The sequence below is a fragment of the Ursus maritimus genome, unplaced genomic scaffold (assembly GCF_017311325.1).
Source record: "Ursus maritimus isolate PB19 unplaced genomic scaffold, ASM1731132v1 scaffold_2, whole genome shotgun sequence".
Lineage (NCBI taxonomy): Eukaryota > Metazoa > Chordata > Mammalia > Carnivora > Ursidae > Ursus > Ursus maritimus.
The window spans coordinates 32,067,961-32,090,367 of NW_024424452.1; the positions used below are offsets into that span (position 1 = coordinate 32,067,961).

General features: G+C 49.5%; 1 protein-coding gene across 3 annotated transcripts in view; it reads left to right on the forward strand.

The window, feature by feature from the left end:
• Positions 1-1,621: 1,621 nt before the first annotated feature.
• Positions 1,622-22,407, forward strand: part of TMEM114 (transmembrane protein 114) — a 27,963-nt gene continuing 7,177 nt past the window's right edge. For 2 of the 3 annotated variants that reach the window (XM_040635349.1, XM_040635350.1), the window contains exons 1-2: positions 13,795-14,014; positions 14,294-14,374. In XM_040635349.1, coding sequence (XP_040491283.1) covers positions 13,795-14,014; positions 14,294-14,374 — 301 coding nt within the window. Of the gene's footprint in view, positions 1,829-13,794; positions 14,015-14,293; positions 14,375-22,407 lie in introns of those variants that run through there. The other variant, XR_005836083.1, reaches the window with a different exon arrangement.

A 22,407-nucleotide genomic window follows, 5' to 3' on the forward strand; every position in this document is an offset into this window, starting at 1 on the left:
TCAGGGAGGGTGGGCTGGTCGGAAGGGCTGCAGGCAAATGGGGCAGGTTGCATGCTCTTGGGGATAAGCAGGCTTCCACAGGAGCTGGGTGGAAGTTGGGGGAGGGAGCTGGAACGCCAGTGGGGACGGGGGTGCACAGGCACTGAGTGACCTGGAGTGGGATAACCAGAACCAGCAGCCATCCCAGGAGAGGCAGTGTGATGTGGCCACCAAGGCTAGGGCTTTGGGGTCTTTGCTAATGAGCTGTGTGACTTTGGGCGAGTTATTAATGTCTCTGAGCCTCACTTTCCTTCATCTGTAAAATGAGGATCATGCCCACCCGACAGCATTATTTTAGGGACTCAAGGAAACAGCTCAGTTCACTACCTGGTATATAATACTTGCTCCCTAACACAGATTCCTCTCTTCAGTCCCTCAAGAGTTCATGTAGAACCAGCCAGCCAAATCCTGCCGGGTTAGGTTCTGTGTTCGTGAGGCAAATTCCAGAAACAGGAGCATCTGAAGGGTCTATCTTGCTGTGAGTGGGTGGGACACCTTGAATGACAGCCCCACCAAGACTGTGCAGTGGAAGGCATGGTTCTCCTTTGAAGAAGGGGGAAGGGGTGCTGGGCAGCCTGAAAACCCAGGTGCCCACAGACAGTCCTTCTCTCTTCTAGGTCCGCTCTCTCCAGGTCCACTTATTTGCAACTGTTTATAGCTGCTTTTGTGCTACAGAGACAGAACAGTTGTGACAGATCATATGGCCAGGAATGCCTCAAGTATTTACTATTTCAGCCCCTTAAGTAAACGTTGGTTGAGTCTTTATCTGTATATGAGATATGTATTTTCTATAGGAAACCTCAGCTCTCTTTAGATTTTCACTGATATGTCGCTGTAGGCTAGGGGTCTACAGCAAGCCTCAAGTGCTAAAGGCGTCAGGCTGGTCAGGCCAATCCGTGGTTTGCTCATGCAGACATTTCTGCAGGTGAATACACTATTGTCCGTTTTTCCTGAAACAGAACATCTCTGTGTCTCATTGGTCGTGTGTTTGTTTTCCACGTTTGACAGAGATTGGGTAATAAGAAATGCACTTATTCACCCAATAAGCACATGTTGCGTGCTTGCTGTGTGCTCGGAAGGCTTCTGTAAGCTGAGTGTAAAGCAGTGAACAAGAGAGACAACCATTCCTGCCCTCGTGAGGCTTATATTCCGCTGGCGGGGACAGACAACACACCGGCTCCTGTACAGGGCCAGGCGGCTGTAACTCCTGTTAGGAAAGGCAAGGCGTGGGAGCAGCACAGAGAGATGGGGCTGAACTGGACAGGGTGTCAGGAAAAGTCAGTCTGAGTGGGAAGCTGAATGTGTGGTCTGTCTCTCGAGGATGGAAATGTCTGTACTCACGGAATGGGCAGTGTGAAAGAGGGATGGAAAGCTCCTTTGGTGCTGGGGCAGCCAGAGACCTGGTCCTTGTTCTTCTTGGAGATCACACTTTAGACAGATAGGAACAACAATACTCATTGCCAGTTTATGACTGTTTCCGTCATCTGGGTAGGGCCACGGAGAAGCAGCCAGCCCCTCAGCCTTCCAGAGGGCCTCCCCTGGGCCGGCTGTGTCGCCAGCAGCGTCAGCAGCCCTGGGCCCTTGTGTGTATATCTGACCCCGGGGGCACGTCAGCTCATCTTGGCTCTGACCTTTGCATCCAGCCGGTTTTGTTCACAGAGGCTCTCGGAGGGGCTGCTTTTTGCTGCACACCGTCAGGCCTGGGACTTGTTTTGCAGACATGCTGACAGCCGCTTTCAGCTCTTAGCTCCGGAGCTGCCCTGAAGTTTGAAAAGGTTAGCGCAGGGAGGTAAGAGATGAGGGGTGTGATGTGAGCTCCAGAGCTGATGGTGGTGGCCTGACTGTGGTCTGCCCCTCAACGTCCATGCTGGAATAATCATTGCTAATGGGGGTGGCTGTGCCCACGCTGTCTGCAGTGCTTCCTTCCTCTTGGGGACCACTCTGTCCCCTGCTTATGGTTCTGGGAGGGACCGTCAATCATGACACTTACAACCCTGGGAGATGGTCATGTGATCCAGGAGGACCAGTCATACAGCCCTAACCTCCTGGCAACATAATTCTAGAAAGGGGCATGTGACCCAATCAGGGCTAATCAGATTCTTCTCTGGGATCAGCCTGTGGGTTTTGGGAAGGGGATGCTCCTGTTCTCTCAGGCTTGCTAAGTCAGGAGGAAATAAGTCCGGGGCCTTTGCTTGTCATGTGGCTAGAATCTGAAAAACAGAAGCAGGCAGAACTAATGGAATGGTAAAGGCAGACTCCTGATGGTAGATATCCTTCCAGGTCCTGGATACAGCCACGCCTGGAGCCAGCCACCTCTTTGAACGCCCCAATTCTGTGAGCCCTCTTTAGCTTAGACTGTTTTGGGCTAAGTTTTTGCCGTTTGAAACGAAATGAGTACAAGCACTGTGAGATTTACTGAGCCCTTCGCCTTGTGCCAGACACCATGTTAAGAATGTAGTAAGTGTTGTCTCACTCATCTTGGGCGAGTCACTTCACCTCTTGGAGACTTTATTAGCTGCCATGTAAAATGGGTGTAATATGACAAGAATAGGATTGCTGCGGGGCTTAAGTGAAGTAAAGCATACAAAGTGCCTGGCAGATAGCAGGTCCTCACTAAATATTAGATACTGTTCTCGGACTAGGCACTCTGTGATGGGCATCTTTGTATGTTCTCTTTGGAGAAATGAGCTATTTCCCCAAGTGGAGTTCTAGAATCAAAGAGCATATGCGTGTTAAGGTCCTCAACCCACAGCACCCAACTGCTCTCCAGAAACATGCCGATTTTATCAGTTCTGTGTTGCTGTGTAACAAAGCACCACAAATTTAGCAGCTTGAAAGAGCACATTTCTCTTTATTTCACTGACTCTGTGAAGTGGGAACCCAGGCATGCCTTGGTTGGGTCCCCTGTGTGTCTGTCTTTCATAAAGCTGCAACCGTTGTTGGTTGGGGCCAGGGTCTCATTTGAAAGCTTGACTGGGGAAGGGTCTGATTCCAAACTTTCTCAGGTGGTTGGCAGAATTCAGTTCCTCCAGAGCTGTTGACTGAGGGCCTTGGTTACTCACCGGTGATGGCTAGAGAGCTGGATGCAATTTCTGGCTATGCTGGCCTTGCCAATACAAAGTATGCATGCTGAGAAGGCAAACAGAGAGAGTCTCCTGGCAAGATGGACATTATAACCACAATCTTGGGTAATTTAATGATGGAAATGACATTTCATCAACTTTGCTGTGTTTGTTTAGAAGCAAGTTGAGGGTCCTGCCCCACTCACAAAGAGGGGTTTACATGTGTGTGATTACCAGGGGGTAGCATCATCGGGACTATGGTTTTCTTTTATGAATGGTGCTGTGTCCTGCCTGAGAAATCTTGCTTAACCCCAAGTCCCAAGGCCTCCTCCCTTGTGATTCTCTAGTTTATAGCTTTGGTGTTTACACTTAGATCTGTGGTCCATTGAGAGCCCATTCTTATATGTGGTGCAAGGTAAGGATTGAGGTTCGTTTTTACTTTTGCATGTGATGGCTAATTGAGTGATGCAATTAGAGTTGAAAAGAAGACTCCATAAGCAGTATGATTGCAATTCTAATAATCATATCTTACATGTTGTGAGTGCTTACTATGCGTAAGGCTCTAGCTAAGTGCTTTACCTGCATTATTTGCTTCTCACAATGATCGCATGAAGGAGGAACTAGTGAAATGTCTTCTCAGTGCTATGCAGTGAGAACCCGCCCTCGACTGACTCATAATGACCGTTGAGATATTTTGTTAAATTAGCAAACAGAGGTGTTGAGTATACTACCTTTTGTAAAAAGGAATGCACACACACACACACACACACAGGTGTACAAACCCCTATTTGCTTGCTCAAAATACCTCTGGAAAGATACAAAGAAATTGCTAAGAGGGGCACCTGGGTGGCTCAGTTGGTTAAGCGTCTGCCTTCAGCTCAGGTTGCAATCCCAGGGTCTTGGGATGGAGCCCCGCATCGGGCTCCCTCCTCAGTGGGAAGTCTGCTTCCCCCCTCCCCCTGCTGTGCTCTCTCCCTCCCTCTCTCTCTCTCAAGTAAATAAATAAAAAATCCTTTAAAAAAGAAATTGCTAAGAGCGGTTGCCTCTGGGGAAGGGGACCTGGTGACTGGGATCAGGAGAGGCAGAGACACTTTGCGTGGTGTGACGTTTTGTACCTTTTGAATTTTAAAACTTGTGTATATCACAACGTGTCTCAATTTTACCTACACAGGGAATATATAAAGTTAGACAGAAAAAGAAAGAACTGGTGGTCTACCTTCAAAGCCTCTGCCCTTGTCCACCATCCCGGCTCTATTTATCATTTTATTGCTTTTTCCCACCAGCGAACTGCAGACGATAATAGCATCTACCTCATGCAATTGCCGTGAGGACCGACACAATGCATGTAAATGCTCAAGAACAGCACCCTGCACCCAGAATACACTTAATAAATGCCATTATCGTTATATTACTCATAGGAAAAGGATTAGACAAGAAATGCACCTCCCATCTTAATAGAGCTTTCTCTGCTATGGGATAATAGGAAACTTATTTTCTTCCTTTTCCCCAAGATTAAAAAAAAAAAAAGGTTACGTACTATTTTTATACTAAACATTTCCACTCCTTCCCAGCCTGGACGGTCCCAGGAGTCCTTGCCTGCAACTTCTCCAAGGGGTTCTATTCAGACTGAGTAACGGCCAAGGTTGGGGAAGGCCAGGCCTGTCTGGTCTGTGTCTAGACGCCTTATTTCCCCTGGCTGTTGTAGAAATGAGATCCTTCTTCATACTGGAAAAATGCTTCTGAACAGAACTCCAAGGGCTGGGAGAAGAATGGAAGGGGGTAGGGAGGGTGGGCTAATGCACTTAGGTTAATAGACGTCAGTTCTGCTCATTTTTTTCAGACGGGAGATGAATGCTCGGGGAGGGTCCAGATATTCAAACAAGGGTGGAGATAACTGACTTGATTGTTAAAGCTTCCAGCTCCGCTACTATTTTTGTCATGATGGTCTGGAACGACAGGGGAAACTGGCTACCGAGCTGCTTTTCGCCACGTGGCATGCGCAGATGCTGCCCAGGGGAGCAGTGGAGGGAAGCACAGTCAGGCGGCCTGCAGTTCAGCCCCGGAATGCCCTATTTATGCCCCAACTGCAGATGCCATTTGGCTTGGGGGTCCTCTCTTTCAAGAAGCCCTCTTTGACTGCCTGCTGGGGACTTCCACTGTTTTTTGTAGTAGAGTGGAGACTAGAACCTGTGTACTCTTAGGGACTGGGTGAACCCAGTTTCAAATCCCTGCTCCTTTTGAGTATTTAGATAAGTGTTCTAAGCCTTGGTTTCTGCATCTCTAACATGGGGTGATGGTGAGCCCCCATCTCATTAGGGCTTGTTCTGGGCAGAATCAGGGACCCCAAAGGTGTTCACATCTTCTTAATCCCTGAAATGTGCGACTCTCTTAACTTTCCAGGGCAAAAGGAAATTTACAGATGTGGTTAGGTTAAGGGTCTCAAATGCAGACGGGGAGATTTTCCTGCATTTTCTGGGTGTGCTCCGTGTGATCACAAGGGTCCTTACAAGAGGCAGGCAGGAGGGTCAGAGGGAGAGAGTACAAAGACAGAGGCAGAGCTCAACAGGAGAGAAGGTGCCACGCGGCTGGCTTTGAAGATGGAGGGAGGCGCCACAAGCTGACGAAAGCAGGTGGCTTCCAGAAGCTGGAAGCAGCAAGGAAATGGATCCCCTGGATTCTCTAGCACGAGTGCAACTGGCCAACACCTTCGCTTCAGCTCAGGGAAACTGATTTCAGACATCTGACCCCCAACCTGAGACAGACTCATATGTGTTCTGTGAAGCCACTTAATTTGTGACGAGTTGGCACAGTGGCCACAGGAAACTCCTGCTGGCTTGTTGTGAAGCTCAATTCTCATTGGCATGGTAGGGTGAGGGAGACCCACTGGGGTGGAGGTGGACAGGGGGCTCTCTGAATCCCCTGATGTGGGAAGGGGCTTCTGGGTCGGCACTCTACAAATGGCATTTGTCATCAAAGAGGATGATTTTGGCCTGTTTCTGTGACTACCTGTGCTCTGTTGTGTGGCATGTATTCCTTCCCTTTTCCATGTTCCCCAGGACACTGTGAGGTCCTCGGAGAAGGAAGGGGACCTTGTCCTATTCCTGTGGTTTCCTTAGTGCCCAGCACACAGTCATTGCTCAGTAAATGAGAACTTGCCAGGCTGAACGTAGGTGGCCCTCTCCTCATCTTCTGCGAGGGCTTGAGTAACTGTACCCTTTCCCTTTTTGGGTCCCCCTCTCCTTCTGCAAGATGTCTGGGCTGATGTTGTGATTTTTTTCCAGCCTCTGCTGAGCCAAAGTATTGAGATATCTGTCTCTCACAGTCTCTCACTGTAGGTCCTGGCTGGGGAAGGGAGGGACAGTGGCCCCAGCAGCAGGCGGCGTCAAGGGAACATGACCTTGGAGATCTGGTTGGTTCCAGACCTACCACTTGTGCTGTTCAGAATCTCTATCAGTGAATTTCTATCATGGCCTTTGCATTCCCTGGCCTCAGAGGGCTGGGGGAGCTGACTGGAGGCTGGTGCGGGGCACTGTTGTGGCAGTTTTGGCATTTATGATCTGGAGAGGTGCCTTCAGGGGCAGGGCTGGGGCAGGCGAAGGTGGCAGACCTAATTGTTTGGATTCATACCTGGATGGGTAGTGGATTAGCCCCCAGTTTGGGGCTGGCCTGGGTTGGAACAATAGGTTCATGTCCTATTAGCTGTGTGACCTTGCTGGGTCAAACTCTGAGCCGCTGTGCATGTCTTATCAAGCAGGCACCCACGCTAATAGCCAGAGCTAATGCTTGCCGGCTGTTCTTACGGGCTACCCAGGGCTCTGCTCAGAGCTTCACATGCCTGATTCCAGCTCACATCCTCCCAATCCCAAGGTCAGGGTCATCCTATGCCTTCTCTACAGGTGGAAAAGCTGAGGCTTGGCGAGGCTTTGGACCTTGCCCAAGTCCCAGGCTAGGAAGGGCTGCAGGTGCGGTTTGCAGGTGGCCAGCCTCCAGAGCCCCCACCTCTGGAGCAGCAGCACCTCCTGGATGCAGTGTTACTGAGGTGAGGTGGTAGAGCCACTGTGCCTGGTGCTTGGCGGATGTCCACTTTCCATAGGCGGTGCTGTTGTGATTACTGTCATTCTGGTCATTGCCTCCACCGTCACTCTCTCTCCATCTTCAGCTTTCCTGAGCTCTTCCTTCCAGTTCCTTTTGTTCAGGCCTGGGCAAGTCTGAATTGGCTTTTACAACTTGGCACACATATATTTGCATATATATAGATGTGTATACGTACTGAATACATATATATAATCTGTATATTCATTCACTGGTTTTTAGTTTATCTACAGAGTTGTGCAACCATCAGCACCATCTAATATTAGAACATTTGTTTCATCCCCAAAAGCAACCTCATGCACCTTTACAGTCCTTCTTCATCCCCTCTCCCCCCGACAGTTAATTTTATGTCAACTTGACTGGCCAAATTAAACATTTTTTTCTGGTTGTGTCTGTGTGGGTTTTCCCAGATGGGATTAGCATTTGTTAAGAGGGTAGATCTCAGGTTAAATATTCTTACCACAAAACAAAAACAAAACAATAAAAAACAAAACCCCCACCAACAACAAAACAACCACAGGACACAAGGGAACCTTTGAAGGTGATGAATACGTTCATCATCTTGATTGTGGTGATGGTAACACAAATGTATACAAATGTCTAAACTCACTGAATTGTGGACATTAACCCTGTGCAGTTTTTTTGTATCCCAGTTGTACCAATGATAAGTTGTGGTGGTGTGTTTCTCTGATAAAATTGATGTGAGGAGTCAAAAAGGAAACATACCTGATGTGTCTGCCACATTGTAACAGTTTAGCATGTAAGCTGTTCCTGGAAGAGAGTTCCAGAAGAGGACTCTCACTAGCTCCTTTTACCGACGAGGAAGCCCAGGCTCAGAAAGGGGAAGTAAGCAGTTCCAGATCTTTCAGCAGGCTGGTGGTGCTGGGACCCAGACGCACTGTCTTCTGGTCTTAGTGCTTTCCCTACCACATTGCTCCTGGAAGCAGCCTCTCTCAGGCCAAGGGATTTGTATGCCGATTTGGGAAGATTTTCCTGGAAATGCAGGAAAGGCAGCCTGCTTTCATCTCCTGGCACCATGCCAGGTGTGTAACGGGGAAATTAGACCAGTGGGTTACTGATCCCTTTTCATTCTAAGCTAATTACATCATATAGGGTATGAAGAGTGGCAGCCAGCTCTTCTAGGTGTTTCTAACGGACAGATGGAGGCTTTGCACTTAAATAGTTATGAATGGGTCAAGTCTGTGGAGTCCAACACCATGACCTCAAGAGACTTAATAAACAGAGACCATTTCTCTCTAGTGCTGCAATCTTAATAACTGTACAGATATTCTGGCTATATGTCTAAAGCCCTGAGTTTGTTCCTTATGGGTTTGCCACACAAAATAAGCTCTGTGCTTGCAGGAAGAGACTTTCGGGCAGAATTCATTTATTAAATCAACAAATCTTCATTACACATCTACTGTGTATTATGCACTAACCTAAAAGCCAACAATATGCATTGGATAGGACCAACCTAATCCCTGTCTGCATCAGTTCACAATACATTCAGTTGCAAACACGGACATCCTAAAATGGGGGCTTAAACAGATTGGGGTTTATTTTTACCTTCTAAAAGTATTTTGGTGGTAGGCGATTGAAGGATGGGGCAGGTGTTTCAACAATGCCGTTAGAGACTCGGACTCTCTATCTTTTTGGATTTGCCACCCACAAGGAGGTTTGTCCCCATGGTTGCAAGATGGCTGCTGTACTTTCAGATATCACATCTGTATTCCAGGTGGACCAAAAACCTTCTCCCAAGGTCTTTTTGCTTTTCTTGGAGTTTCCTTTCCCAACAGACTCTACCCCATCAGTCAGAAGTTTGTCACGTGCCCACCACTGGCTGAATGGTGTCTAGAAATGTGAAGGGGGAGTTGGATCAGGATGATGTTGGATGAGCTATCCTATAGTATCTACCATACTGCCTGAATGTCCAAAGGAGCAGCCAGACAGGTAGCAAATAACTTCCTTATTAATCATTAATTACTATTGGAGAATCTCAGTATATGTCTTTGGCTGGGTTTCTTTTGGAATAGACCCCGAGATAGGGATTCGAGGGCAAGTAATTTTATTTGGGGGGTGATCTTAGGACACACTGGTACAAGTGGGGGAATTAAGGTGGAGAAGGAAAGAAACCAACATAAGCTGTACCACTGAGCAGGTCACTGTGGTAGGCAGCTGGGGCTCACCTAGACTGAGAACCTCATAGCTTTGTCCACCTCTAAGGGGTGAGAGAGTTGGGGCTATTTATCTTCCCCACCCACCCATCCTTGGCTGTTCCTGCGGGCATTCCCTCTCCAGCAATTCCAGCCTTCTCCCCCAGGGAGAAAAGTCCTGCATGGAGAGTCACTGGGGTGTGTGGTTGGGTGCTGTGGGCATGAGCTGGGAAGTTGCATGCTGGAGGGGAGTGGTAGGGCATTCACCACACGTGAGTCAGCACATCATAAGAGACTTTAACCTATGCTGGGGTGTTAGTTAAACCCTTCCTGAAGAAGTAATTTCTGAGACCAAACAAGAAAAAAACAGTGGACCTTCAAGTGTCCCAGTTAAAGGGGGCAGCACGTGCAAAGGCCCAGGACAGGAAAGAATTTCACATGTTCAAGGACTGGGTAGGTGAGGCTGGTGAGGCAACTGGGGCCTCAGGGCTGCAGAGTTGCACGGATCCAGATCTCTCTAATTAAAAAAAAAATGCCTCCTTTCCCATGATGCCTGGTGCTTCATAATGAGAGAGAGGTAACCATTCTTCCTGATGTCCTGATATCCTCCCTCCTTTCTGCCCTCCTTCTCTTTCTTTTAAAATATTTCCTCCTCCTTACATTCTTAGAGTGCACTCCCCCCACCTTGTCTCATTGTGCTCTCTCCATGTTTTAATAGTAACGTTGGTCTGACTTTGCATAGGTTACAACGTGCTTTTTACATCGGTCGTCAGCACACGCTCATCCCATCCTCTCAGAGTGCCCCTTCTGGGACTGATAGGTAGGAGCACCCCCATTTTACAGCTAAGGAAATGGAGGCTCAGAGAAAGAAGGCAACTTCTCTGGGCTCCCAGAGCCTGTCAGACACTGATTTAAGACTCAAAACCAGTCTCTGGGACCCCTACCCGACGCGTCCTCCACCACGCCAGGACCCGGCATGGTGCCCGGTGTGGCTTTAATTCTCAATGCTGTGGCTGGTTTGGGTTCTGCCTCAGAAGCCTTCCGATTTTATCATGCCTCTTCAGTTGATGGGCTGAGTAATGATATTGTCCAATGTTTGATGTGCTTCCATCTTCCTGAAAAACATTACAGTCTGTTTTCTTCAAGAGTAGCTGAGCACGATTAGGTAGATTATATTAAAATCCTCAGGAAAAACAGAATGTTCAAAACCAACAGAGTTGTCTTTGCGAAGGAAGCCTGGGAGAAGCCCTTCTTATGTCGGTGAGGGAAGTGGGATCTGGTGGAGGCAGGCACACAGGCTGGGTGTAGGGGCATCTGCTGTTTTGGTTTCCCTTCACCTCTTCTCCCCTTCTCCCGGTTCTGGTAATAGCACCTTGGTGTTCCTTTGAGGAGCCAGCTGGGTTTGCCAGATAAAATACAGGACACTCACTTAAGTTTGAACTTCAGATTGGATAGCAACAATAAAAACTTTTTTTTGTATAAGTATATTCCAAATATTGCATGGGACATACTTATACTACAAATCCATGCACTGCTTATCTGAAATTCAAATTTGACTGGGTGTCTTGTGTTTTTATTTGCTATCTTTGATAGCCATGACACCTCTTAGCTCAAATGTTGGAGTGAAACAGATCCACCCTACCTGGGCTCCAGGGGCAGGCAGGTGATCTAGACTTGGCCAGCCAATTCATTTTATCCCTCCCACCCACAGAGATTGGTCAGACCTGGGGATATCAGCTTCAATTTTGGAAATCTGGCTTGCACCGCTGAAAAAGAGGTTCTTTTTGTCGGGGTTGCTAATCTGTGAAAGACAGCCCCAGGGTGCAACAAATGAGAGTCTGGGTAAGAATGAAGCCAAGAGAGAGAAAAACAGCCGAGAGAAAGAAGAAATTCAACTTTAAAGACATCCTTGGGGGGCCTGGGACCAGCCTCATTGAATTTCACCTTCGTCTTGGCTCCCTAGTGCTGACGGAACAATTGAGCGCTGTTTTGATGATGTTGCAAGTGAAGATAACAGCAACAGTGGGGTGGAATTGAAAGCAAAGGCTTCAGTGGTGACGGTGATGGGAAAGATCAATCCTAATCATGGCCGTGGTGGAAAGAGTGACGGAATGGAATGGTGTGCACAATCAAGGGGAGGATATGTTCTTGCGGGTGATAGTTCTGTTCAGGGTGCTGCTGCGGCTGATTATGAAGGCGAGGAGGCCAATGATGAGTAAGATGGTGTTGGTAAGGAGAGGAAGGTAATAAGGAAAAGAGTATTTCACAGCCCCCGTCTATCACCAAGTCCTATCAATTCTGCCCTCCTTATTTTATTTTATTTTATTTTATTTTATTTTATTTTATTTTATTTTTTAAGATCTTATTTGCTTATTTGAGGGAGAGTGAAAGTGAGAGAGATCGTAGAGGGAGAGGGAGAGGCAGACTCTGAGCAGGGAGCCGGATGTGCGGCTCAATCCCAGGACCCTGAGATCATGACCTGAGCCAAAAGCAGAAGTGTAACTGACTGAGCCACCCGGGTGCCCCCTACCCTCCTCAATTTTAAAAGTTACGTACTCACGTCACTGTCTGTGCACGGCTGTCACCACCCTAGCCCAAGCCACTAGCAGCTCTTGCTGTTTCTACTGCTAACTGACCTCCTTGCTGGCCTTCGTGCCTCCCTATAGTCTATGCTCCATGCTAAAGCCAGTATGGACAGTGAAATTTCAAAAAATGCAAAAATGTAAAAAAAATGTGAATTCACTTCTCTGCTCAAACCCATTCAGTGGCTTCAACTAAAATCCTAACACTTAACATGACCTCAAGACCAACATGACCTGGCCCCTACCTGTACGCCAGTCTCGTTTCCCTCTACTTGCTTCCCTCTCACTGTGTTCTAGCTTGATTACTCACTCTTCTTTTGGTTTTTCTAGAATGTACCAAACCCTTCGTATAAGTCATCCCCTAGGCGTGAAATGCTTTTTCATCCTTTGAGTCTCAGTATCCATGTCACTTCCTAGGTTCCAAATCCAAATAACCTTCCCTTGTTACTTTCTCTCATGGCACCCTGTTCCGAGGACACTTTGTTTAATGATTCTCTTGCCAGTTAATCAGTTTTTGAGTCTTGGCACCATGTTTCTTTAAGAATGTGTCACAGGAGTGCTGCAGCTCCTAAGGCGAGTCATCTCCAGCATCTAGAATCTTCCTCTGTGGACCCCTGTGTGCCCTACAAACATGATTATTTTCTCTCTGTGTCCTGCTTTGAGAAGGCTGAGAAGCCTACACCGTGCACTTCGTAATGGCAGGGGCTGTGTTTGAGTTGCTCATGCCTAGATTCTCAACACAAGCTATAGAGTCTGGTACATAGCAGGCACTCAAGAAGTATTTCTTGAAAGAATGAAAGGTTTTATGGTGGTGAAGAAGATGGTGGAATTGATAAGGATGATGGTGATGATGATAGTGATGGTGGTGGTGATGATGGTGATGATGATGGTGGTGATGATGGTGATGATAATGGTGATGATAATAGTAGTGATGGTGATGTGATGGTGATGATGATAATAGTGATGATGGTGATGGTGGTGATGGTGATGGTGGCAGTGATGGAGGTGGTAGAACTGATAGACTGGCCTAGCCCATTGCTTTAAGCACTTTTATTAAAAAATGGATCTACCTTTTGCCTCTGTAGTCAACTTAGAAATATCAGCTGAAGGTGGATTTTGCAGGAAGGATAATTGGAACTGGAGGAAGAGGGATGTTGAAGACTAAACCCGGGGTAGGGACTATCAGGCTGAGGAGGCCCCACTGTCTTACTCCCCCAGCTTTCTGGGAGGCCGCTGTCCTGCAGTACAGCACCCACATCTCCAGCACCTGTCTGGGCGCTCCCCACGGAGGAGGAGGGGCGCACGTGGGGTGGGGGTGGGGGCTTGGGCGGTGAGGGAAGGCTCAGGGCACAGGGGGCTGGAAGGGGGAAGTCTAGGTCGTAGACTAGGACCTCCTGGTCCTAGAGCCAGGAGGGCTGGGGCAGAAAGGGAGAAGCAGGGCAGGCTGGGTCGTGGGGGGTGGGGGCGGGGGGGCTGTTCAGGAACAGTGGGGAGATGATCCGAGGGAGAGTCTGGGAGGTAAATGGGGGGTGGGAATGGAGGGCTGAGGTCGCGTTCAGGCTGGGGTGGGGTCTGAGGGAGGAGATTGAGGTCCAAGTGGATTGATGAACGGTCAGATGGGGGTCTGAAGGTGGAGGTGGAAGTCTGAGAGCGCAGGTATGGGATCTGAGAGTGGCGGTGGCACGGGAGGGCTGGGAGCCGTTTGGGAGGAGCGCGTGCAGGTCTGAGGGCGCAGGTGAGGGTCTGAGGGCGGAGCCAGGGCGAGAGGGAGGTCTTCAGGACCCAAGGCCCGGGCAGCTCCCAGTCCGGAGGCTCAGGAGGAGGAGCTGGGAGCCGCGGGCGGCGGTCTGCGGGCTGGGCTGCGCCATGCGGGTGCACCTGGGCATGCTGGCGAGCGCGGCGGCGCTGACCGGGGCGCTCAGCTTCGTGCTCTTGGCGGCAGCCATCGGCACGGACTTCTGGTACATCATTGACACCGAGCGGCTGGAGCGGGGCGGCCCGGGGGCGCGGGGCCGGGCGGGGCCCGCCAACCGCAGTCAGCTTGAACCTCTGAGCTCACACTCCGGCCTCTGGCGCACCTGCCGGGGTAAGGAGGAGCGCGGGGACCCTGCGCGGTGCCGCGCCCGCCCGGGACCTGTTGCTGGGTTCGCAGCCTTCCCCTGAGCCCCAAAGCACAAAACGCGGGGTCTGGGCCCCGGGCCAGGTGGGAGGAGGGCTCTGGAGTGGGGCCGGCTCCGGCCGCGGCTGCTCTGGTCTCCGCAGGATCCGCCCGCGCGGGGTGGCATCTAGGGTAGGCGTGGGGGTGAGACCGCGGGCTGGGGTCCCAACTCCAGGTCCACACCCACTGATTCTTCCGCCCCTCCAGTCCAGAGTCCGTGCGTGCCGCTGATGAACCCCTTCTGGCAGGAGAACGTGACCGTCAGCGACTCAAGCCGACAACTTCTCAGTGAGTCCGGGAAGGTGGGGATCGGGGGAGAATCCCAGGTCTGGACACCGGTTTTGGAGCTCGTTTCTGAAGAGCGGGGCGGCGCCCTGTGGAGGGGGCGGACGGCGGAAGAAGGGAGTGGCATTAGGAACAGGGGCCAGGCCTCTCTTGTGCCACAAGTCACATTATGTGGTTTAGGATTCATTCGACAAACGTTGATTGCAGGCTTCCTCTGCATCAGGCACCATGCTGATGATTAAGACCCAGGTCGTGCCCTCCAGGAGCTCACAGACTAGCTGTGGAGACAGATGGGGAAATGCGCAGTCACATTTCAGAGTGACAAGCAGCATGAGGGAGGGTGGGTGGGAGTCTGAAGAGACGCCTCAGGAGCTGAATGCTGAAAGAGAGGAGGTCTGAGCCCATAGACCTCAAGGCACATCCCATGTCAGCCTCTCAGACCCCATACCTGCGCTCTCAGACTTCCCCCTCTGCCTTCAGACCCCCATCTGACGCTTCATCCCTCCCAGTGGACTGCAAACTCCTCCCTCAGACCCCACCCCAGCCTGAGCGCGACCTCAGCCCTCCATTCCCACCCTCCATTTGCCTCCCAGACTCTCCCTCCGATCACCACCTCCCCACTGTCCCCGAACACCCCCCGTGACCCAGCCTGCCCTGCCTCTCCCTTTCTGCCTCAGCCCTCCTGGATCTCCCCACACCACCGCCTAGACTCCCCCCTTCTAGCCCCATGTGCCCTGAGCCTTCCCTCACCTGCCCTTCCCAAGGCTCCCCCTCCTGCCCCACGTGCACCTCTCAGGGCTGAGAACAAGCACTTGGCAGTAGTGGGGATGCAGTAATATCTGTGGAATGATTCAAGAAAGGAGATCGGGGCAGAGAGCATCCCCCTCCCCCGGGGCCACTGGGTCTGTCCTGTTCAGGGCTGATTTCCCAGTGCCTAGCACTGTGCTTGGAACTCAGTAACAGTGGGAAGACTGAATGAGGGAAGCGAATGCGCTGAACAGACACTTCAGAAAGAAGGGACCTAAACATAATAGTTTGGTGAATTCACTGAGGCTGGCAGTGGCCCAGACGTGGAGCTAAATGCTTTCCATCTATGTCTTCAGTTAATCTCTACTGCTACCCTGTGAAGTTAAGTATCATCTCCATTATTACCTTCATTTTTCCAGCGAAGAAGCTGAGGCTCAGAGAAGTACCATAGAAAGAATGTGATAAGGAAGGGAGGGCTGAGTTCACAGACCTTGAAAAATGTGGGCTGCTTTTGATGGACTTGTTGAGGCTTGGGAACAAAGACCAAATCACTAGCATGGCCCATAAGGACTGCCAGGGTGCTCTCCAGTTCCGATCTCCCCCTTGCTCTTTCTTCTCTGGCTATGCTGGCCTGGGGCCACTTCCTGAACCATGCCCAAGTTCCTTCTGCCACTGGGACTTTGCATATGCCATTTCCTCTGCCTGAAGTCTCCCCACTCCCATCCCACCAGCTTGACTTGGTCAGCTTCAACTCATAGCATAGGTTTTGTGATATTTTTTGAGTTAAAGTTTGACTCCCTCATTAGACCATGAGTTCTATGAGGACGGGGACCATCTCTGTCTTGCCATGGTTTGATGCCCAATATTTAGCACGGAACCTGGTGTGGGGTGGGGTCACAAGCCCACATTTGCTGACCCAGGTGTGAGAATGGGTACAAATTGTATTATGTTAGAAGCGGAACATATTTGTTAAATGAACGAATGAGAAAATAAGTGGAACAGAAGTCCAGTGGTGTGTGGGGAAATAGTTAATAATTGTCTTTCTGGGGGGAGGAGGGAGTCTTGATTTGAAGCATTTGCCAATTTCTATGGTGTAAACATTCCCACTGGGGTCAACTTCAAGCTATCAACATGATGTCATCTGGCTCCCCCAATTCCTAAAAACTTAGCAATTGTTTCTTACGAGCTGATATAACCCAGCTGCTACACCCTGCATAAGGTTCCCCTAGACACTTGACATATGTGGGAGGTTGAGGGAAGGTAGAGGTGCCATGAACTCTGTCCTCAGCCCCAAGCTGACTGGGAGTAATTTGGGGTGTTCTCAGAGCATTGTTGCAAGAATAATCAAGAGTTCCCACCCTTGACGTGAGGGAAATGAGAGTCAGATGCCAGCTCAGACCCTTCCCAGGATCCTCTGGGATCGTGGGACAGGTGTCTTCACCTCTGAGACTCAGTTTCCACATCTACCAAAATGAAATGTCAAAACCACAAGGAGGGTGTGGTCAGAGTTCCATAAACCAGCTGGCTGATAAAAGTGACCTTACCTGGGACCTCACATAGTGCCTGGTTGTTGTGGGATCTCTGTGTTGCATGAAAGTGCTGGACACCTAGTAAGTGCTCACTAAACACTAGTCTTTGCTATTCCTTCCAGCCTCCTTAGATGCAGTCCCATCTCTGGAGCACTGACCTTTCGCTGGGCTCGGTGCTGGCATTTAGCCGACTTATCACATCTCTGGGTAAACTTGATGACTGAATATAGTTGTCATTGGTCTGGCTTCTTTGTGAAACTTAATAATGCCAACAACCCTGTGTGCTCCAGGATTTTGAGAAACGGGCAAAAATCACATTCAGTCTGTTCATCTGTTCAGTGTCAGACCCAGGTCTCAGCCCCAGCTTCAGCGCCAAGAAGGCACGCAGCCTTGGGTGCGTTCCTATAGCTCTCTGAGCGTAAGTTCCTGTGTGGGCAAAGTGAGGCTATCAGTCACCTCTCTTCATAAGGATATGGCGAGGATGCAATGGAAGAGTGTATTTAAAGACCCCAGTGGTGCCTGGCCTCTGTAAGTGCGCCTTGAGTGGGAGCTGCTATTATTACCATTATATCATCCAAGAAACAGCAGCTTGCCCCTTCAGACCACATGCTCGCTGCACACCACCCCCAGAGGGAGAGTTTTCTCAGAATCTCTTTATCCCCAGAACGAATTTTGAATCTTGTCCAAGCCCTTTTGTTATGTGAAGACGTTTTATTCCTTTGAGGACCTGCTGCTGAGGTCACAGAGGAGAGAGGACAGTTGTCAAAGCAGCGTGTTCTCCGAGCCAGCCTCCTAGACAAATCCCAGTGGGGGTGTATGGAGAAGAACTCTTGAATTTTCCTGCAAGAAACCCCAAGCAGAGAGACCACTCCAGGGCCCACTAAAAACCCAGCTTGCTTGGATGTTTTGTTTTCCAGATTAGCTCTGGGGATGTCATGGGTTTGATTCCCTGGCCAGGGACTGGAATTACTTTTGGTGGAGGAGGAGGGGATCATCAAATTCAGTACCATGTTGAAAAAAGAGCCTCGATCTAGGAATAACCAGGCTAGCTGTATCAACCAGAAATCTTTTGGTGAAACGCAAATCATCCTTATTTAAACAAGAAAAGGAATTCCCCGTTCATGGAACTGAAAAGTGTGCTGGGGATCCAGAGAATTAAACTCAATTTCTTTCTTCTCCTCTCTGGGCTTTGCCTCTGTTTGGGTCCTGCTTTCAATAAACCCTCTCTAGTCTTAGCAGCCCAAGCAGAAGGGAGGCTCTCAACTTCCCAAAAGTCTGCAGAACTTCCAAGTAGGCTTTGTGTTGGACCAGATTGGATCATATGCTCAGGGCTGAGCCAATCCTTGTGGCTGACGGGATGGGATGTGCTGATTGGCCGGAGTGAGCCACGCTGCTTGTAACAAGGGGAAGGAGTAGGGCCAGTCCCATCATAGATAAGGCCCCCAGATCTTACCGGGTGTGCCTTCTGGCCTGTATCCTGCTTCCATAAACAGGCTGCTCTGAGATGAAACAACATCACGTAAGCAAAGCGCTTAGCATAGACACATAGTAGGAGCTCAATTAATGTCTCCTGCTCTAGGTCCCATTGCCTCCCTGAACCTCAGCTTCTCATCTGTAAAATGGAGCTAATCACAAGAGACTCGTTTCCTTACTTAGTACATATGTATTTCACTCCTAGCTCTGGGCTAGATGGAGGGCATAGAACATGACAAGACAGGTGTGGAGCTTGCCCACACAGAGCTTAGAGTCTAGTGCAGGAGACAGATAGTAACCACATGGACCAATGAGTAAATAAAGGTAAACTTGTTTCCAGTAGCATTAGGTGTAGCAAAGGGGATGAAACAGGGTCACACATAAAGAAGGATGGTGGAGGAACCTTCCAGTGGCACGGTTGAAGGGCAAGAAGAGGAACAGCCAATGTTTACGGGACAGTCGCTGCATCCCCCATGCTGTCCTGAGGGCTTTGCATCTGTCAATGCACTTCATCTTCGTGACAATTTATGAGGCAGGTATTGTTACCATCCTTACTTTTCAAATGACAAAACTGAAGCACAGAGAGGTTAGTAAGTTATCAAAGTTTGCACAGTAACGGGTAGATCTGGGATCTGGAGCCAGGTGGTTTCTGCCCTGTGGGAATGATGCGACAGGGAGTAGAATTCCAGTGTAATGTGGGTGTGCTGAGACCGAGGCCCTGGCAGGCCAGAAGACGAGCTCCTCGCCTGTTTCCTTGGTTCTGAGTTCCCCATCCTATGCTGCCTCTTCCAACTGGGCATCAGAGATTTGAATTACAGGGTGGAAGGGTAGGAGCAGAGCTGAGCTGTAGGATTGAGGGTGGGGTGTTCCAGAGACAGCTAGAAGGCTGGTGTTTCTGGAGGCAGCACAGAAAGTGCTTCTTACCGGGACCTTGGGTCCTAGAGAGGTCAAACGCCTAGCCCAGCATAGCCCAGCAGTGTCTTCTGAGGAGACGAGGTTGGAAAATCACAAGATTGGGTCTCCGGTCTCTCTGGGTACCGGGCTGTTGCAGTGGTGTGGAAAATTAAAACCAGCCCTCCTACGATGCTTGGTGCTGATTGCAAGAGAGGAGATGGTGGGGGAGAGAAATAAAGGGATTGGGGACATAATGGGATTCAGAGTGGTCTGAGTCCAGGAGGGAATTCTCAGTGTGATTCATGCATAGCTGTGCGGTAGGTGGGGAGGGAAGTGGGGGGCACCGGGGTCTCAGCATCTCTGGGCATGAAGGCCTGGGCTTTAGGCTGCCTCTCAGGTGCCTGTTGAAAGTCAAGTACACACTTTAAACAAATAAAGAAACAGAAAATTCATACTCGATGTAATTCCACTTCTTGGGATCTATGCTGTGAGGTTTCTAAGAGTCTCACCTTAACCATTTCTGTAACAGTGGAGAACAAGATATAGCCTTGGTGCTCATGGGTGGAAATATGGCTAAGCGTCTCCATGTGGTATGTCCATTGGAAGATTTTGTAGTCCGTAAAGAGAATACACTAATGTGCATGAAAGACCAAGAAATACTGTGGAGTGAAAAAAAAAACCAAGTTACAGAGTGTTATGGGCACGATGGCGTGGACGGTCCAACGCATTCTGTTTTCAGATGTTGAAGTGTGACCAGCTGTGCCCTTTAGAATTAGAGAAGCAGGTAAATACGTAAGAAAGTATGAATATATGGGGACAAGACTGGAAGTATGTGTGTCCAAGCATTTTCAAGAGGTTCGCAATGGGGAGGAGAGGACAAAGGAGGAGTTGAGGTGGTGGCTGCATGGGTTTTGTTTTCATTTCTTCTGAAATGAATGCTATCATGTCTGTTGTAACGCAAGCCCCGAGGAGGACTGCCCTAGTGGTTGGATTTCTCTGTAGTGTGGCTCTTGGAACTACAGGAGCCCTGCCCACTTCTCCAGCAGCAAGAGCTGGGGCACATGCGTCCTTCCAGATATCTCCTGCCCCCGGGCCTTGGCACATGCCGTCCCCTCGTTCAGGAATACCTGCGCCCATTTGACCTTGAAGCTGAGACCTCCTCCCCTTGTCCTGAAAGCCCTTCCTAATTTCCAGGGGAAATTAGGGTTAGACACCCCTTGTCTACCATCCCGCCACCCTTTTGTCATCCTCTTTTGCTGTTCCATCCCAGCTCTGAGACTTGACACCTGTACCTTCTTGAGCAACTGACCTCAGTACCTTGAACCTCATTTTTCTCATCTGTGAAATGGGCATTAAAATTCTTACCTGGTAAGAGCCCAAGGTGCTTGAGGGCAAGAAAGAAACAGTTATTCTCACATTTGGGGCTCGTAACAGCTTGGCAAAGTCAGGGCCCATGGTCCAATGGACAGGGGAGGAAACAGAAACAGGCTTTTGGGAGGTGATGAACATTCGCTTGGTAAGAGGTGGCGTCAGGATTTGAACCTAGGTCTTTGCTTGTTGTAGAGTCCTGCTTTTTCCGTATCACAACAATGTATCTTGGAGCACTCGAAGGGATCGAAGATGCAACCCCAGTTCTCAGAATGACTGCATTCTGGTCACACCCCAGATTCTAGAACAAATATTCACCAAAATGCAAACATTGACTTCCTTACCAGGCATGATAAGGACTGACTATTTCTGAGCCCTTCTATGGTTTGACCATAGAGACAGTGTGACATTTTCGCCTTTGGGAAATGGTTCGTGAGATGCCCTGCTTTTGTCAGCACTTCTGAAGTTTTCTTTAAGAGCACAGCGATTACTTCACTAACCACCCCCAGGGCGTCCTGAGCTTGCTAGTGTTGTGGGACTGGAAGCCTGGTTTTCCCATTGAGCAGTTCTTTGAACAGTGTGAGGATGGGAGAGTCACGATCACTGTTTCCTTGGCGTGAACATCTTTGCTTGCTCTTGGGTTTGCTGTTCCCTTTGCTTGCAACAAAGTTGTTTTGTTTTGTTTTGTTTTGTTTTGTTTTTCTCAACAAAATATTTTTGAATTGAAAGGTTTCTTGCCCTTGGGCACAGATTGGCCCTCAATGAAAAAAAAGCCCGTCAACATTTATTATTATTATTATTATTATTATTATTATTATTATTATTAATTCTATATAGTAATCTTAGGTACCATCTGTCGAGCTCCTCCCATAAACACTGGAGCGGATTAGAAGGTGTCAACACCCACCCCCCCAAAAAAAAGATTTGTCCATGTCCTAATCCCTGGTACCTGGGGATGTGACCTTATTTGAGAAAAGTATCCTTGCAGGTGTAATTAAGTTTACGATCTTGAGACGAGATCATCTTGGATTAGCTGGGTGGGTTAACTGCATTCTATGACAAGGGTCCTTATACGAAAAGGAGAATGAAGTTGGGGGCAGAGACTGGGAATGACACAGCCACCAGCCCGGTGGTGGTTGCCAGCATCCTTGGGAGGTTGGAGGAGGCAGGGAAGGCTCTCCCCTGGAGCCTCTGGAGGGGAGTGCCATCATGGGACACCTTGAGTTTGGACTTGTGGCCTCCAGGACTGCCGAGTACACGTTTCTGTAGGAGACACCCGGTTTGTAATTTGTGATGCCACCCCAGGAAACGAACTGCAGTTACCTTTATCCAAAGCAGTGCCCCCCACTCCCTGCCTACCCCGTTTTCCTGCATCGTCATGCTGACTTCCTTCATGAGACCTCCCAGCCTGTGACTTTGTTTCCCTGCTCGTCTGTCTCCTGCCCTGGACCCTGGTCTCCAGGGTGGTGGGGACTAGTCTGCTGCGGTGTCCCTGGGCTCTATGGCAGAGCATGGCCCTCATTCGGGGCCCATAGGTACGTGTTTCCAAACGTGATGTGGTTGGAAATGGGTACAGTACTCACAATCAGTCTTCATGCGCCATGTCTACGGCCCGAAAATAACAAAGAGCAAGGTGCACATGCACACACACACACACACACACACCATGAAAATCTAAGCCAAACTTCAGCAGGAGATTTTACAACTCTCCCACGGGAAGCCTGTTCTTACCCAGACATTGAATTGAATGTGTATGTCAAGTCAGCTCACTGCAAGTCTGGGGAACTCACACGTGGCGCTGCTGGCTGGGGCTGAGCCCGCTCCAGGAAACCTCATTAATTTCCAAATGAGGAATGATTTCACTTCCCAGCCATAGTCTGGAGGCAACGCCATACAGGGGGACAGATCTTCCAGGGCCAGGTTTTCACCCCAGCTGTTGTGCTTTCTGGCCCGAGATTTTTCTAGGAGGGAAGGAAGGAAAGGAGGAAGGGAGGGAGGGAAAGGAAGGAAGGAAGGAAGGAAGGA